Source organism: Martes martes, assembly GCF_963455335.1.
Source record: "Martes martes genome assembly, chromosome: 2".
NCBI lineage: Eukaryota > Metazoa > Chordata > Mammalia > Carnivora > Mustelidae > Martes > Martes martes.
In genome coordinates, this window is record NC_137889.1 from 135823148 (window position 1) to 135841310 (window position 18163).

General features: G+C 44.7%; 1 protein-coding gene across 2 annotated transcripts in view; it reads right to left on the reverse strand.

Moving 5' to 3' along the window:
* The window catches only part of MAML3 (mastermind like transcriptional coactivator 3), a 398166-nt gene that overhangs the window by 165238 nt on the left and 214765 nt on the right, over window positions 1-18163 (reverse strand). For both annotated transcript variants that reach the window (XM_080796502.1, XM_080796501.1), the window contains exon 2: window positions 3736-5274. In XM_080796502.1, the coding sequence (XP_080652628.1) occupies window positions 3736-5274 (1539 nt within the window). The remainder of the gene's footprint in view (window positions 1-3735; window positions 5275-18163) is intronic.

The window sequence follows — 18163 nt, forward strand, 5'->3', positions numbered from 1 at the left end:
TTAAAAATTAAAGAGAAATCAAGAAGGCCCAGTATATGATGAAGTTCCAGAGAGTGAAAAGAAAGAAAGAAAGAAGAAAAAGGAAAGAAGAAAAAGATCAAAGAAATAATACAAGAACACAACCCAGAGAAGATTCTGAAGCTTGTACTGGTGGAAATTTTATTGATCACTTCACTGTCACTGTTTTAGCTAAAATCTGATGGGAATTAAGAAAAGAAGTAAAAGAGGATGTGGAGAGAGAAAGGAAAAAAGAGTGAGTGTGCAGAGTGAGTTTTATAACTATCTCTAGAAGCAGGGAGGAATTTACATTTATTATACGTAAATTAATAGAAAATAACGGTATCACCTCAATCCAACTGACAAAGTGGATAAATAAGGATTTTTAAAAAAGAATTAGTGGAGCATAAAAAAAACAGGGAATTTTCTTTGCTTAAAATGTTTCTTTCTTTCTTTTTTAAGATTTTATTTATTTATTTGACAGACAGAGATCACAAGTAGACAGAGAAGCAGGCGGGGGTGGGGGGTGGGAAGCAGGCTCCCTGCTGAGCAGAGAGCCCCATGCAGGGCTCAATCCCAAAACCATGAGATCATTACCTGAGCCAAAGGCAGAGGCTTAACCCACTGAGCCACCCAGGCGCCCCTTAAAATGTTTTTTTGCTTAAAACATTAAGAAGTATTTTTCCTAAAAAAAGGTATTTTTCCTGATGGTAGAATTAACATACATACATGATAGAAAATTTAGAAAATTCAGTAAAGTGTAAGAAGAAGATAATAATCACAATTTTACCAACACAAAATACCACTCCTAATATTTTAGTTATTCAGTATTTTTCTACACATATCAAAAAACACAACCTGGACTGTAACATACAAGCTATTGTATGACCTGATTATTTTGCTCACCTTATGAGCATTTCTATGTGATTAACCACTTATGAATATCATGATTTTTGTGTACATTATTTATTTTTCCAAAATATTTATTTTGGTTCCCGTTTCTCATTACCACAAGCTTGTTTCATTACCATGAGCACAATCTTTGTACATAAATCTTTGTTTAATTTTCTAATTATAAGGAATAAGATGTAAATTCTGAGTAGTTGCATTACTCGACAAAACATACTTGAAATTTTGAAATAAGCCTTTTTTTGTTTCTAGTTTTCGGTTCCCTCTTTAAGAAAATATCCAGGTAAGTGAGAAATGGCATCTTCTGAGAGAAATGTCATTGTCTGCAAACATCCCAATCAAGTAAACATCCGTATAAGATAATCACTTTGAAATAAATGTTTCCGTATTATTGGCTTCAGTATTCAAGTCATTCATTAAAACTAAGTGTTGATCATGGTCTTCGTGGCCAACAAAGAGTAAAGTGAATTTTCACTAGCAACAGCAGAAAACAAATTTGAACTACACCTATGTATAATTATATTTTATATCTTGCCTGTAATTTGAGCTCGTATTTGTGCAATGTACTCGCATATAGTGTAATTAACTATTCTGAGAGCTAGGTAAATACTGCTCCACAATCAGGTGAAAGCATGAAATAAATGGGATGTTTGCAGAAAGATATTCACATGTTTATATATGTATTTTGAAGCTTGTTTCAAACAGTAGTGAGTTAATATTTCATTAAAAAGTGTGCTTTTGCTTGATGGTTCTTTTTGAGGTTAAGAAGTGATTATTCTAATAAGGCCTCCAAAAGGCAGATTCTGTCCACCCTGAAAGTACCTCGTGAGATGGAAGGAAAAGAGGAGGAGCCCAGAGATTTAATCCAGAAAACCATCACTTTTGTTTCTACACTTGACTGAGTCCTTTCAAAACACGACCTCTGCAGCTCAGGGCTTCGGTTACTCGTAGTTAGGCAAGCATAAGGACCTGAAATGAGTACCTTTAAAATTCATGTTCCAGCAAAGACAAGAACTTTGTCCCAAGTTAGCAAATTTCAAAAGACATTTAGTGAGGGTGGGGTGTGAGGACGGGGCGTGAGGACGGGTTCACACTGTACCCGCATGTCTGCAGAGTCTGTGAGTTGGAATTAATCATCTTTGGTCTGGCTCGGAGGAAATACTTCACGGTAAAAACAGCAAATGTAGCAGCACAATTTGTATTAAGATTACCAACAGACCATTCCGACAGCTTGTGATCTCATAAGCCCCTGACGTGTCTGGGCTACAACAAACATCCTGTGTGTTGCCTGTATTTTTGCCTCCTTCGGAACTTAATATTGAAGTGTATAAAATGTTGCATTTTCCAATGGTGCTTTTTTTTTTTTTAATGAAACCAAGATAAAACATAAAAGCTCACATTTCAGTGATGTTTTTCTACCAAGCTACTGATTACAGCTGGTGTAAACCAAGCTATATTTTTATTCATCCAGACAGAATTTCTTTGGAGCTGGCTGGCATGTGAAGACAAGACACCACTGTGAGGTTTGGGGCTTGGAAGGCTGTGAAGGACAAGAATCAAGCCACAGAGCCCAGGCCTGTCTCTGCAGGCCAACACCACCTCCTGCTCTCCAGCCCCCACCAAGCTCTGGGGGTGGGGTAGGGCGGGGCGGCAGAACGGCAGAACCGGGAGATGCAAACAGTGATCCAAGATCAGCCCGTAGTACTTCCCAGGGCTTCTAATGCATCGTCTGTGGACACACACCCCAGCACTAGTTAGAACCTGTTTGCACGTGAGAGCCCTTACAGCAAAGAATTTTCTGCAAAATCCCCAACTACCACGCAAATGTCAGAATCCTGAGAGGACTGAGACACAACACAGCCACTGGTAATGAAAGGGTGGCTCTGGCGAGTTCACCCATGTTTGGAGAAAAGGCAGAACAGTGCATTTCCCCACTCCTGCAAGGTAGATAAGCAGCTTGCTGGGGGTGGGGGGAGGAGGAGGGGACTGAATACTTGTCAGTAAGGGTTCACACCCCAACAGGTTGCCGCTCATTTTTCCCATAGATCACTGAGGGCCCTACATCCCTAAAGCAAGATGTCCTGAAGAAAGACAGTGGGACAGAGGAGAATTTATTTTGATCCAGCACTAACATATATCCACCATCAGCTTTTCCTGAATGAGAGCTGAATGCATTGGGAAGACTTTATTGCACTCCCTAGTCACGCCACGTTGAAACAACTAATTGTGCTAGTCCCGCAGCCAATGCTTAAGCGCGGAATGGTCCTACAGAAATCTATTCTCCACTTTGAAACTACAGACAACGCTCCCACATTTAACCACCAAGAATCCACGGCTCCATTATTCACAATTCAGTCAGATAAGGCGGAGATGGTTTAGGGCCTTATGAAACTGCTGCGGAGATCCCTAAACACTCCGCTCTCGCTCCCACCCCGAGGCTAAAACTCTATGACCTGGGAGAGAAGCCACAGAAGGAGCAGCACTTTTTGCCCTGTGACCTCTATGGCCTGCCTCTCTCCAGCGAGAACTTGATTGTCATTTCTGCGTCTTTATCTGCCGGCAGCAATAAAAGAAGTTTGATTCCCAGGCATTCAAAGACAGGAAAGTCTATGATACCAACCTTTTACATCTCTTAGGAGAAAGGGAGAAACAAAACCAAACCAAACCCAAACCAAAACCTAAGCCTGGCCAAGGCCAAGAGGCTGCACGGGAAGGATTCCGCACGCAGGTAACGAAAGGCCGCCGCCACCGGAGCGCGCAGAGTCACCCATCCCGGGTCTGAAATGCACCACCGGCGCTGCTCAAGGTGCCACTCACTTTCACACTTACCTGACCGTGGGATGCAAGCGCGGCGTAAGCCATGGGCTGAGTCATCACTCCTTTCTGCTTCATGAGAAGCATGCGCTTCTGCTCCTCGCTCAGGTGCGCCCGGGGAGCCTGGAGCTGTGGCGGCGGCGGGGGCGGGGGTGGCGGCTGCTGTGGCGGGGGTGGTGGGGGCGGCTGCTGCTGGATGTAGGGCATCAAAGGGTTTTTGTTGGGGTTGGCCATCGGGGGGGTCATCCTCTGACTCAAGTCTGCATTAAAATGGGTCAGAGGCTTAGTGTTGCCGTAGGTGAGAATATTGTGCTGTTTGCTTAAGGAGTTGGTACCCAAGTTATTTGGCTGCTGATTGATCATATTCATGTGGTTCTGCGGGAGGTAGTTATTCATTGTCGTCTTCTGCAGGTTGTTGGCCATGGGAGGCACTATGGGGTTTTGGTTGTTAAAGGCTTGGGGGTACATCATTGGGCTATTTGGTTTTTCCGCAGCGAAAGCTGCTCCGTAGGGGCTGGACGGGGGCCCTAAGGGAGACCAGCTGGAAGTCTGGTTTGAGTGTTGCTGCTGCTGCTGCTGCTGCTTCTGTTGCATCAGTTTGGCCCTCTGTTGCTGCTGCACGGCCATCTGCTTGAGCTGCTCCGCTGGGGACAGGTCGGAGCTGGCCACAGCCACGGGGCCCGCTGCGGGACCGGCCACGGGCACCACTACGGGATTAAGGAGATAACCGTTCCCAGGTCGCGGTGGGGCTTGGCCTGGCGTGTGGGCTTGGTTTGGGGTCTGAGGGGACGGGACAGCGCAGTTTGCTGGTGAGCTGGCAGGGTTTGGAGCTGCGGGAGTGCTGGCCACAGAAGGTAAACTCGTGGCCGTGGAGACGGTAGAAAAGGGAGGGCCCGAAGAGGAGGGCCTCGCCTGGGGAGAGCCCATGGAGACGTGTGCAAAAGGAGAGTGAGAGGGGTCGCTCTTCACGCTGGCGCTCTCCTGGGAGAGAGGGGTCTCCGTCGCCGGCTGTGAGAATTCAGGCTCCTTCTTCTCCTCAAAGTCTTCGTTGAACAGGTCCTGTATGTCATCTTCAGGAACCGTGTTGGCCAACTCATCGATTAACTCTTGCCACTCCTGATCATTCAGGTTAATGTCTGAGAATAGCTTGTTCTGATTGGAAAGAGATGTTTCTGATGTGTCTATGCAAGTAGGGTCATCTAGAGGCTCTTGTTTGAGGTCCTTGCCCTGCAGGATGGTGAAGCTGTCCTCCAGGTCACTGCAACCGTTGACCGGAAGTTTGATCTCCGGAAGCCTACCATTCTTGCTTAGATCTTCTAGAAGCCCAGGAGTGTGAGTTCCACTATTCTGCAAGGGCAAAGAAGGCTTCAGGTCAAGTTGGTGAAGAGGAGAAGCTGAAGGCAGTGGCATGTTGATGGTTTCCATTCCTGTAGGAATGTCCTTTCGTATTCTCTTGCTTGTTGGAGAAAAACTCCCATCACAAGCACCATTCTGCTGGTCTCCATTAAGTGGTGATCGAGCTCCTTCCAACTTCCTTTTCACAGTCTCTTGGAGCTGGGAAAGAAAAAGGAAAGAGGGTGAGTAAATCTCCAAGTCATCATTCACTATTTGAGCAAGGTGATGCACGACAGCTGTGAACTAACTTTTAAATGCTTTATCACACATGGGAAAGAAGTTCTACGTCTAATTTCAAGAGTGGCCAGGCTTCAAATTCTGTGGGAAAAGGTTTTATCCAAAAGAAGAGCTCATGAGGCTAAGAGATAGAAAACAAAATAAAGATTGGAGGGTGGGGAACAAAGGAAAAGAGACAGTTAAAGGCAGTACTTCTCTGAACAGCTGAGAATCATCCATTATTATTTTCTAAAGCAACGCAAAATGTGAGACTTGTCCCCAAATGTGTTATACTTGAGAAAGATGTTAATACCTATCGTAACTTTTCTCACCTCTTAACTGAAGACATCAAGGAATTAAATCAACAATATTTTAAAAAACACTAAAAATCCTCTAAGCATATGGAATTTAACGTTTACTGAATAGCGGAGAAGTGAAGACTAACGGTTGACATAACCCACAACTTCTCTTCAGTTCTTATTTACTTGACCGCCCAGCACCTCGTGATGCAGCCTGTTCTGCTCTAAAAGCATGCTTCCACTGTTTTCCATGCTATCACATATTCCTGGATTTCCTTCTTTCTCTCCGTCTGCTCTTTCTCAGGGTCATGTGTGGTCTTCATTCTTTCTAAATGATGGGATTCCTCATTGTTTGCTTGTCAGCTTTTGTTCCTGCCCACTCCATATGCTTGCCTACGTGATTACCGCCAGTTCAACAGTTTCGACCATCTTCTCTAGGCTGATGACCCTGTTAACAATGTAGCCAGTCCAGTCTTCCCTGTGGAGGTCTACTACCTCAGCATCCTCTTCCTGGATGTTTCACAGGCATGTAAAACTCAGCATGTCTCAACAGTAAGCTCATTATCAAACATGATCCTCAACCATGCTCCCCATCTCAGCATCTACCCCGTTCCCTACTCAATGTCTATTCACTTACCCACACTGGAAACCTGAGCTTTCTTCTCAAAATGTCTCCCATCACCAACCACCAGGTCCTATGGATTCCACATCTAACATATCCCTGTAATATGCCCACTCAACTCCAACCTCACTGCCAGTATCCGAGGCCAGGATACCACTGTATCTAGCTAAATTGTTTCAATACTTCTAACCAGCCTCTTGCCTTGCCTCCATTCATCCTCCATTACTCTTTCATCTGTTCCTGTATCCATTGCTTTGCTCTCCAACAATCTATTCTCTATGCTGCCACCTCTTTCAAGAAATATATAGCTTTTCCTGTTTATAGCTCTGTAATGGTTTCCATTACCTTTGGTTTGAAATCCAATCTGAGCCTGCTTCACCTGGTTTCTGCTCATCATTCTGGGCTCATCTTCTCGCTTCTCTGCTCAGCGTTACCTCCTTGTCCCCTGCCAAACATTTTCTATCAACTCCCTTGAAAGTTTTTCAGTTTCTTAGATGGGCCACGCTTCCTCCCACCTCCAGGGCATTGTCTATGTTGTTTTCTTTTCTTGGAACAAACTTCTCCCCACCCTCAGGTTAACAGCTATCCATCCTTCAGATTTTATCGCAGACTTCCTTTCCTCTAGGAAATCTTCTTACATCCCTTCCCCACCCCAGCTACATCAGGTACCTTCTTTGACCCGCCTATACTGGGTTGGATATCCTGGAATAAATTTTTCCAGCATGCTCCACTTCCCCATTAGAGCTCCTACCATACTTTGGGGCAGTTTCTTGAGTGTCTCTTTAGTGAGTTCCAAGAAGGCTCTGACTGATTTGCTTACTGCCTATCCATGGGGGCCCCATCTAGTGTTCGGGTTCATAGCAGTAGATAATAAATAATGGCAAACTGAATGATTAATTCTATTGTCTAATTCACAGGAGTTGAAAGAGGTGAGTTTTAATCAGAGCAGGAGGCAGCCCCACTGACCATGAGGAATACCTGACTTTGTGTGTGTGTGTGTGTGTGTGTGTGTGTGTGTACATGTGCATCCGGCTTATTTATAGGAAAGTTCACGTTTGCATAGATTGCTAGCAATAAGTGTGCAATCAAATAGTGGGCCCCGGTGCGCATGACCTGTGATGGATGAAGCTGTGTGATGCTCCTCTAGCTCAGGCAAAGCACCACCATCCAGCCTTTTGGGCATATCCCTGAGGCTACAAGGGTAGGCTTTTTGCTCAAAAAGTAGCAGGTCAAAGCGAACCCAGACCTCCCCGGTGGGGAACTTGTGCAGCAGGAGTCCACAGGCTGTGGTGCCTTTGCTTTCCTGTTCTGTGGGAATGTTCGCCACTGGAACTTAACTACGACCAGGAACTGAGGTTCACTGGTAATGGGAACTCTGACCCTGGAGAATGTGGAGTGTTGCGTCCACGTAACTGGACTTCTCAGATAAGTCCAGTGAAGAAACTCTTGCTAACTCTATGGATTTATTAACTATGAACCTAATTCACCCATCTGCCCCCTTCCTTTCTGCCGGACAGGGGCCAGTGTGTGAGGCTCCAGTCAAAGAGCTTGGCATAGGGTAGGTACTGAGGCAGTGCCTGCCGAATGACCAAGGAAGACTAACTCAGGTTAGAAATGGGGGTTAGTAACCTCACAGAGTGGAAGGCAGAAGGCAGGAGGACACGGGGAGCAGAGAAGAGGCAGAGCGGTCGTCCACGTGGGCACTCTCCTATTCCTGCAAAGGCACAGTGCACCACAGAAGAGAGGAGGAGAATCCCCCCTGACCCTGTTCTTAGCGCTCACACGTGGAACCGCCAAGGCTCTCAAGGAGCCCTACCTATAATAAAACCAATCTGCAGATGATGTGGGGGATTCTACGCAGTGCCACTTTATTGCTATTCTCTCATAAGTAGAGAATTCCACTTCCAAAGTAAACAGAAAAAGTCCTTGAGTAAAAATCCAGTCTAACGCTTGCTCCTCAATCTTATATTTTTAATCACAACACCAAACACTGTCTGCAGTCACTTGGTAGAACCCCAGCCTTGCCGAAAACAAGGGCCAAACGGGGACACACTGGCATTTGACTTCAAAGAAGATACCGGTTCGATCCATCGTATGAGGTGGAAACTACTAGAAAATTTTGTTATTTATTGAACAGCCCAGGGAACTAAGGTTCTGAACATGAGTATGGCAGATACCTGAATGTAGCTCCAATGCACAGCAGCAAGTTCAAATATCACAGCTTCAGGCCTTAAAGAAGAGAAGACTTGGGGCCCTTGGCACCACCTGAAGCGATGTTAAAAAAATATATTTTAAAAATGAACCTGACTTTATTTTAGAAAGTTCAGGTCCATGATTCTGTTTTTGGCTGTGAAATAGATGGGGCAGGATGGGGAAATAAAGACAAGTGGTCTGTTTGTTTCTCTGTAAAAGAGTGGTGCCTGAGACCAGGCTGGAGGACAGGTCTGGCTGGAGACCCCAAGTTTCACCTCTTCCCAGCTGCGGGAGCCTACCTGGGTGAGGCATACTGGGCAGTAATACAGAAAGAAACAGGAGCCCTGGCTCTGTAGTTACAATGCCTGGGGTCAAACCCGAGACCACTCCCTTCCCCCCCCCCCAAGAATTAATACATATAAATGTTGTCTGGTACTTAATACATGTTAGCTAGGATCCCCTCCATTAGAAAGTGAGTTACATGAGGGAAGGGATTTTTCTGTTTTGTTCACTACTGGGTCCCCAGTAGTGCAGAGTTGATAACCAATCACTGTCTTTTGAATGAATGGAACCTGGAAAACTTACTTCACTTCTCCTCTGTTTTGGTTTCCTCATCTGCAAAATGGGTTAATAATGTCTAGCTTATAGAGTTAGTGCAAGAACGAACTTAAATGCAGTAATATGGACAACACTTAGCTTCATGCCTGGTACCCGGTAAGCCCCCACGGTAAGCCTTAGTTATTGTTATCTGTAAAATTCGGTGATACCGGTAGTTCCAACTGCAAGTGAGATCAATTACTTCCTGAATCTTCAAACTACAGATAGGTAGAAGGATGATATTTCTGTTCCTTCTTTAGCTGGCAAAAATCCTCACATTTTCCAAGCATTTGGTGTAGGTTTCTTTTGTTTGTTTGTTTTTTTAATATGGACAACAAAAATGGAATTTGCCATTCAAGCTTAAGTCTAAGCGCTAATGCATTTGTGTTCTAGATTGTAGAGTAGCACTAGGTCGTGGAGGTTCAAATCGAATGCATTTTCAGCATGTGACCTGAATGGAGCTGCTGAGTATTTCCTTCCCCTTGAGGGCCTCACATTCTCCACTGCTGGCTCCTTGAGCCAGTATCCTGACATGCAACATTTGGAAATATAAGAAAGACGTCATCAAATATGCTATGTTGTGGTTTTATGTTTTGTCTAGCTGTGTCCAAAATAGTTAGAGCAATCTTAGCATCCCTACTGTCTGTCTCATCATCGTCTGCTCTACAGGAGGCTGGTCTGTGAGTCGAATTCTCTCATGTCCCTCTTGGAAGACAGAAGGAGAATCGGCAGGAAGAGACAAAACCTGTGAGCTTGAGAAGGCCGAGGAACTCTCGAGAGCTCTGCTCAGTGAGCAGGACGGCCGACTGGTGAGCCCTGACCACCCACGGACTCAGGTAAGAGTCTCATCCCAAATGGCTTCCTCTTGTGGAAGTCCCTGGCCCTTCTGCCTTACAAAGCTGGAAGCTTCTTAGTGTGATTTGTGCCCCTGTGGAAGAATCACAGAAACTCTTTCTTGAGCATCAGCTCCCTTGTTCCTGTATTGCTATTATTACGTGTAAATGTTTTCTCCCATGAAGGGAGGCTATGGCGCCAGGGCCTGAAGTACGCTGTGCATCCCATGCCTGTGACAATATGGGCCGCTGTCACGTGTCAGTTCCTCTGATGGAAACAAGTCCTCCTCCAGAATGGCTTCAGCATAAGTCTCTCATCTACAGCGTGGCTTGATAGCATGTGTTTCTGTGAAACCGTCATGTGCGTGTATGTGCGTGTGGGAGACAGAGACAGACAGACAGAAAGGGGGGATGGAGGTAGGGGGAGAGAGGAACTGAGAGACACAGAAAGAAATTGGGAGGCGGAGAGAGACAGAACGGTTCGGGAGGGTTGATAGGACACTCGCAGCAGTAATAAGAAGAATAGCTTTGCCTTTGGGGTTATAAAGCACTTTCACACAGGATCATATTTTATCGTTCTATGAAACCTCGGGGGCAGGTCAGGTCATGTGCTGGTCTTCTGGCTCAATGGGGAAAAGGTCAGTGTTTTGGAGAAGGTGGAATGGGGAGAGGTAGGTAATACCCATAACAGGGATGAGTTCCCTAGCTAGGGTTACCAGGCCTCTGCTGACACGGAGGGGTTTCTTAGCAGTCCCCTGGGCCAGCATATCCATGGAAAAGAGATTTTTTCTGCCTTTTGGCTTTTAGCAGCGCTAGTAAGATAAAAAACCAAACCAAAACAAAAACCTCATATTGCCTCTTCCTTAATTTTGTACGAAACTGGGCAGGGTCGAGGAGCCTGGGAGTAAAGAAAATGATACTACTATTAATAATGAAGCCTTTTAAGATGAAAGCCATTGGGGTAAGCCATCAGATTCCTGTCTCCTACGCCTAATGCTTGTAAAAAGTAGGGTTTATTATAACTATCTTATGGAGAAGGAACTTCAGGCATAGTGACATTATGCAAGATTACAAAATGACAGAGCCGGGGTAGGGGGGCGGTAGGGAAAAGTGGAAGGAGGCTCAACCCAGGTTCAAATTCAGACTCAGGCCTGACTGCAGAGCCCACACCGCACCCTCACCTGGGATGGAAAATCCTGGCTGTGCCTTCCTCCCTGGCACTGGACTCCAACGCTGATTGTCAGAACGCTCTCTCGTTTTCAGGAATCATCCCCGATCCCATCCTCTCCCCACCACCCACACCCAATTAAACCTCAAGAACTATCTGTTCTTATCATCTACGAATTTTATTTTCATCTTCCACCCCCAATGCCACCGCATTCGTTCAGATCATCAACACTTCTCGTGATTTCTGCAGCATCTCCCGAACGACTCTTTCTGCCCCAGTCTTGCTCACTCCCCTGGTTCTCTGCACTGTGCCTGTAAATTTTCTTTATAAAGTGTGAACCAGGTCGTGCCCATTCCTCACCTGACATTTTTCTGTCTTCAGCGTCACCTAAACTCGGCACAGAGGCCCTCCGCAACTCGATCCTCTTCTCTGCTTACTTACCTCCCCTGTCTTAACTAACACCTCTAACCTTCTTCCCTTCCACCTGTCCCCAGCCCCCAGTGCCAATCAACTCTAAATCTCTGGCTACATGTAATTATTTGCAGTTCTCGGGACATACAGTGTTTATTCTCTGTCTCTCTGGGACTTTGCATAGGTTACATACCCTCTTATCCAACTTCTTCACCTGACCAAATCTATTTGTCCTCCCCAATTCAGTTTAGACATTACCTTCTCTCCAGTCAACCCTGCACAGCCCCTCCCACAAGTCCAGGGTCAGGAGCACGGCATTCTCATACACATCCTGTAACCGCTTTCCTGTTTCTTCGTGTGACTGTACATAGAAATGACCGCCAAGGCTCTCTCTCAAATGACCACACTGAATTTATGGAATTATCCCCCAAAGTACACACTTGAAAATGTTGGCCTGCCTAGCGTTTTCATGACTATTGAGTAAATGTCCAGTTTATTTTAGTTCCTTTAAGATGCTCAAAAGGGCTTGTGAGCTGTCCCCTCCTCAATATTTTTGAGAACTCTTAAGGATTCTGGGAACCTGTATAGAGAATCAGAGAGCACAGGAAGAGAATCGTGCAAAGGAAAACTGAAACTGAAACCCACAGACGTCGTGTGCCGTTACCAAGGTCAGATGTTTTGACAAGTGTGTCAACTCAAAATGCTGGATGTTTTCATATCTGAATTTTGAATTTCCACACAAAGGCTTTAAGTGGTTTTCACTCACCAACCAACACCATGAGTGAACTTTCTTCACCATATTAGAGATACAGCCATTTCCCAGGACTTGAAGATGAATTGGAATTTCAGTTTGCAGATGCTGTAACTAATTTAGAGGCTCAAAGAGCACATTTTGGTCATTTTGATCAGCTCCAATCAAACCAGAAGATGATTCACCGTATCAGTTTTCATACGGGTATGCTTCCCATTCTACCAGCAGACAATAAGCTTGTGAACACATGAATAAATCTGAAGAGTGACCCAGAATACTCATATGTTAGATATTTTAATTATTAGAGTAGGTATGGTGTGCAAAAACACTTCCACAGCTGTCTTCCAGATTTAAGCACCCTTAGAAAGGATTTTTTGAGGTTTATTTAGAAGTTCAATGTTCTAGACCATTCATTATCCAACTCTAAAGTGACCTGGAGAGCTGTTAAAAATGCAGAATTCTCAGTCCCATTTCCACAGTTTTTGATTTAGTAGCTCAAGGTGGGACCCAGAGTGGGACACAGGTTGGAGGCACAGGGTATCTAAAGAAATTTATTAAAAACCTTGATTCCTCTGAGGTAACTGGCCCAGGATCCCTAGTTTTTAGGAATTCTGATCTAGAATAAGAATTCTGTTGGGAGTTCTGACATTCTAAAGTTGTTGGTGTGATTTTTTTAAAAATATACATACACACACAAACCTAGTGTCTATATAAAATGTTCCTGACTTAATTGGTGATACTCTGGGACAGCTCACAAACAGGACTAAGAAACAACACTGGCGCTTGTTTTAGTTCAAACCTCAGAGGACCCTGGATTCTGGAGAAACCTGCTGGATTTCTATAAGACTTTTCATGAAAATGTTTATTTTTTACATTTTAGGTTTCTCGGAGCAAAGTAATATCCTGGACCATTTTCTCTCTCCATATTATACATATACTTCCCCTTGCTTTCATCCAAATGAACGGAGGGCATGCTGTGTACCCATGCACCAGGCGCTGGGGGGTGGACTTGGTCCTAAGAACAAAGACCACATCTGAAAGTAAACACATGTCAGACACGTATTGACAAAAGTTGAGTACTTTTTTTTTTTTTTTAAAGGCGATCTATGTAAAGGGCAGAGCAACACAAAAAGAAAAAGAGAAATCTTATCACAACTTCTGAAGGCTTCCTCATGAGCCTTACACACTTCTAACATTATTTTAGAAAGAAAACAAGTTTACTACATAATAAAAGTCATATGAAAAATACACACACACACACACACACACACACACACACACACACGTTATTTCCCTGAGACCCAAGAGTTAAAAACCTCTACTTGTGACCATTCCAGGACGCAACTTCTTTGGATCTGATCAGTGGGAAATGTTGGGTCTCTGGAGGGAATGTCAGCCACAGGCAGTTAGAAATCCCCATTCTGAAATGCCCAGGGGGAAAAGAATCATCTTTAAAGGGGCCTCACCCTCCTGGTCGGTATCTGTAACCTCAGCCACAAATGCCCAAGGGAATGCTGGGCCACTGCTCAGTCCCCAGCTCAAGGGAACAGGGCCATTCAGAACATTCTGGGGGACTTTGAGGTTATTTTTAGAAATGACCATGATCTTGTTGCTTTCTCCTATGAGTCAGATTTAAAACGCCATTTCCAAGTAGTCTTAGGTGTACCTGAGAGTGATTGTACCTCTCTTCAGTGTCGGAAGCACGATGCTCACCCAATTTTAGCTGTGAGGTGCCACAGTAAGGTACTTTTTAAAAGCAATTTTTGTGTGTGTGTCTGGATCTTTAGGTATGCTTTTATCCTTCAGTTCTTCTACTTCTTCTTCTTTTTTTTTTTAGGATTTTATTTATTTATTTGAGAGAGAGAGAGAGAGAGAGAGAGAGGACGAATGGGGAGAGGCAAAGGAAGAGGGAACACCAGACTCCAGGCTGAGCAGGGAAGCCTGCCATGGGGCTCGATCCCAGGACTCTGGGATCATGACCTGAACGGAAGGCAGACGCTTAACAACTGAGCCACCCAGGCGCCCCCTATCCTTTGGTTATTCTTAAACGTGTAATAAGCACCAACTAAATGTACAGCGTATTGAGAGTGGATCACAAGACATCAGCAGCAGTGGCAGTCAGGCCCTTGACATTTAGAAACGCTAAGTCCCAAGCTCTCCAATCTCCATACTTCCAAATACATAAATGTTCACACAGGCTCTTGGCTTTCTCTCAATGGAATGAATAAATTATATTTTCGTCACAAGTCACACGAATCCTGTGTACTTTTTATATCTGAAGTTAGAACATTTTTCACAAGCTTCATACATGTAGTTCAAAATGGTGCTTCAACAGTTATTAACTTGTTATTATTAACTTGTTAAAAGCCGAGACTGTTCTCTCCACAAATGCCAAGGTTATATGATTTTCAAATCTCCTCACATAGCTTTCAGTAGAAAGCTCTAAACTTTTTTTTAAAAAAGATTTTATTTATTTATTTGAGACTGAGAGAGAAGGAGCAGAGGGAAGGGGAGAAGGAGAAGCAGACTTCCTGCTGAGCAGGGAGCCTGACATGGGGCTTGATTCCAGGACCCTGGGATCCTGACCTGACCGAAGGCAGATGCTTAACTGACTGAACCACCCAGGTGCCCTGAAAGCTCTAAACTTCTAAGTTTTTGCCAGAGAATTTGATTCACTGCTTACTAAATGTCTCAAGATAAACTTGTCATTTAATATTCTAATTGACTGAGAGCTTACCCTGTACCAGGCCTTAAGCTAAGCGCTTTACATATATTACCTTGATTAAACCTCACAACAGCTCTGTGATGGACGAGGAATGGGCTCAGAGAGGCTAGTAATTTGTCCCAGGGCACAGAGCAGAGCCCCTTCTCAGCCACACTTGTTCTCACCTACTCTTGTTTTGCATCTGAAGACTCCCATCCCGACTAAACATGAGCAAACCTTGCTGAGAAATTCTGGGAAAGGGTTTCAGACACCCATGTCGTGACGGTCTGAGGAGGATGTGTTCACGTCTCCCAGTCAGATCTGCCTGATTCACAGAAAAGCGTTGTGCTCCTCTCTGAGGGAAGATGTTCCTTTGCAAATGTAGCACGTGTTTGAGAAGTGATGAGAGCTGCAGCCCTGAAAACTTCGGGAGGGAGCCAACGTGTGCGTCCCAGTGGCAGCTTCCTTTCCTTGGTAGCGCTCTGTCAGAAAAGCTCCTCTGAGATCTGTGGTTGCCATCGGATTCCACAGTCTGAACCCCCAACGGCTCTGTCTTTTCATATACATAAACACACGCACACATATTACATTGCATTTATTTCTAAGGACAAGAAACGATTTTCTTAGGAATGTCTCTGCCATCTCTTACTAGAAGTCACGCATACGTTATGTATTCAAACATGCCTACATGCGTGACCTCGTATTACAATCTGAAATTCCTAATGGGATTTTATTTAGAGCTGTAAAGAAATGACTGTGAAGGAGGTTGGTGAGGAAGGAGAAAAAACCATAGGGAGGAAGAGGGCAAATGAAAAGATCAGATCTTATCTGCATCATTCACAGCTGGAGACTTACACCAACAACACAGACCCAAGAATGGGCATGTTCAGACGAAACACACGAGATTTTGATTTGTTTATTCTCTGGGAGGAGGAAGGCGGGAAGGAGGAATGCTTCAGGGAGGCTCGGTACTTTTCTCTCCCTTGGGTAAAAATCAAGAATATTTTTATTGCACTGTTTACTCAAAATGTCCCTTCTTTTCAATGAGAAATTCTCATTTTAGTCTTTAGCCCCTTCCAGGAGACCAGTTTGCTCAATGGTGCTTAAGTCCTGCACCTGGCTTGGGGGACGCAAATAGCCCACAGTACCCACACCTGACACGGTTTTCCAATACAATCCTAGCACATGTTTATCTCCCTTTGGAAAACCAAAGTATTGAAATAAGATTGCCTAGTCTATAAAAAGCCTCTTGCTTCCTTCGAAGAGGTCAGACATTGCTCTTTCTGGTGCGGTGTAGTTTGCATAAAGCCCAGCTAGAAGATACCCCCTAGAAGAGAATTCTCAACTTCTTCCGTCTACAACCCATCTCCCCTCCCCCCCATTTCAGCCAGGGAGCGAACAAGACATTATTCTTATTTCTAGACAGTGTGTGACCCCCAGACCTCCATTTCAAACAGCAGGCTTTTACTCCAAAACTGAAAGCTACGGGACCTGCCTTGATTTACCAGCAAGGGGATTCCCATTATTTACATGTCTTTGGAATAACTTTTGTTCACGAATAGGAGACAAGGCAGAACTAGAGAATTTTTCTTTCCAGACAAATCACCCATGGGTGAAGATGCACACACACACACACACACACACACACACACACACTGGTACGCTCTCACATTCGGGTAAACATAGGTGTGATTTAACCGACTCTGAAAATGTTCAACCAGGGGGCAGCATGGGCAGCACTGCGCACTCGATCCGTAAGCAGCTGAGCTCCGGAGGCTGGCGACGGGGCCAAGGAGCTGCTCGGCTTCATCCCACCAGCTGAAATTCATTTTTCAAAAGAAATTAGACCAAGGTCCTGTTGTTATAGCAACAGTCAGAGTCACTTACACAGCCTCTTCCTTACAACCTCACTCTGACTTCTGTGGGCAGCAATTTCAATTACATACAGGGAGTGACCAAGGCCAACCCCGGATAGACCTTTTCTTAGCCCTTTAAAGGGTAGACGTGTAAATCCTCTAGGTCCAACCTGAAGCTCAAAGACCAGACTTAACTGTGTTCCACAGAGTTCTCCCAGTCTTGAAAGTCAGTGAACAGTGAAGATAAGAGTAAAACCTTCGGTCCCTGTGTTTGGGTAGGAACTGGACACGTAACCACCAAATTTCCTGGGGTTAACCAAGTACCGGCCATTTCAGAACGGGGACTTCCAGTGAGGATAGCAATGTCGGCAATCACCATCAGATCCTCAAGTGTTTTCATTACTTTAGTCCCCCGGGCTTTTACTCTGTTCTTGGGGATGTGGATTTCCCAATGTTTCCAATCACCCACTCCAACCCCTAAAAACAACAATCAACTCCAAAATTCCCCTTTCTTGATGAAAATGTACACTTATTACCAAAGCTCTATGGCAAAGAACTCTCCAAAGGAGTCAGCAATGTAGTAGTCTACCTTCACCACAAGGATACCCCAAGTGGCAAACATCTGTGAAGCCAGTGCTCGTGACTAATGATACAAGCTGAATTGCACCCTCCCCAAACTCACGTGCTGAAGCTCTAACCCCAGTACACTTCAGAATGTGACTGTGTCTGGAGATAGGGTCTTAAAGAGGTAATTAAGTTAGGGGCACCTGGGTAGCTCAGTCAGTTGAGCGTGTGACTCTTAATTCGGCTCAGGTCATGATCTCATGATCTCATGATCTCATGATCTCGGGGTCGTGGGATGGAGCCTTGTGTCAGGTTCCACACTCAGCGGGGAGTCTGCTTGAGGACTCTCTCCCTCTGCCCCACCTCAATAAAATAAATAAATAAATAAATAAATAAATAAATAAATAAATAAATAAATCTTCTTAAAAATGAGGGTCATTACGTTAAAATGAGTTCATTAGGGTGGTCCTTAACCCAATCTGACTTGTGTCCTTATGGGAAGAAGAAATTACAACAAAGATACGCACAGAGGGAAGACCATGTGAAGCCCCACAAAAAAGACAGCCATCTACAAGCCAAGGAGAAAAGGCCTTAGGGAACCAACCCTGCTGACAGCTTGACCTTGGACTTCAAGCTTCCAGACCTGGTGAGGAAACATGTATACCGTCTCAGCCACCCAGGGTGTGTGCTACTTTGTGAAGGCAGTCCTAACAAGCGAATACAATGAATAATCTGGTTTAAACCTATCTCTGTCCTCTCCACGTCTTCCGTAGGTTAGGCCCTCAATAACTATTGTGTCTTGCACAAATTTGTACATGCTTTGATTCAACTGAC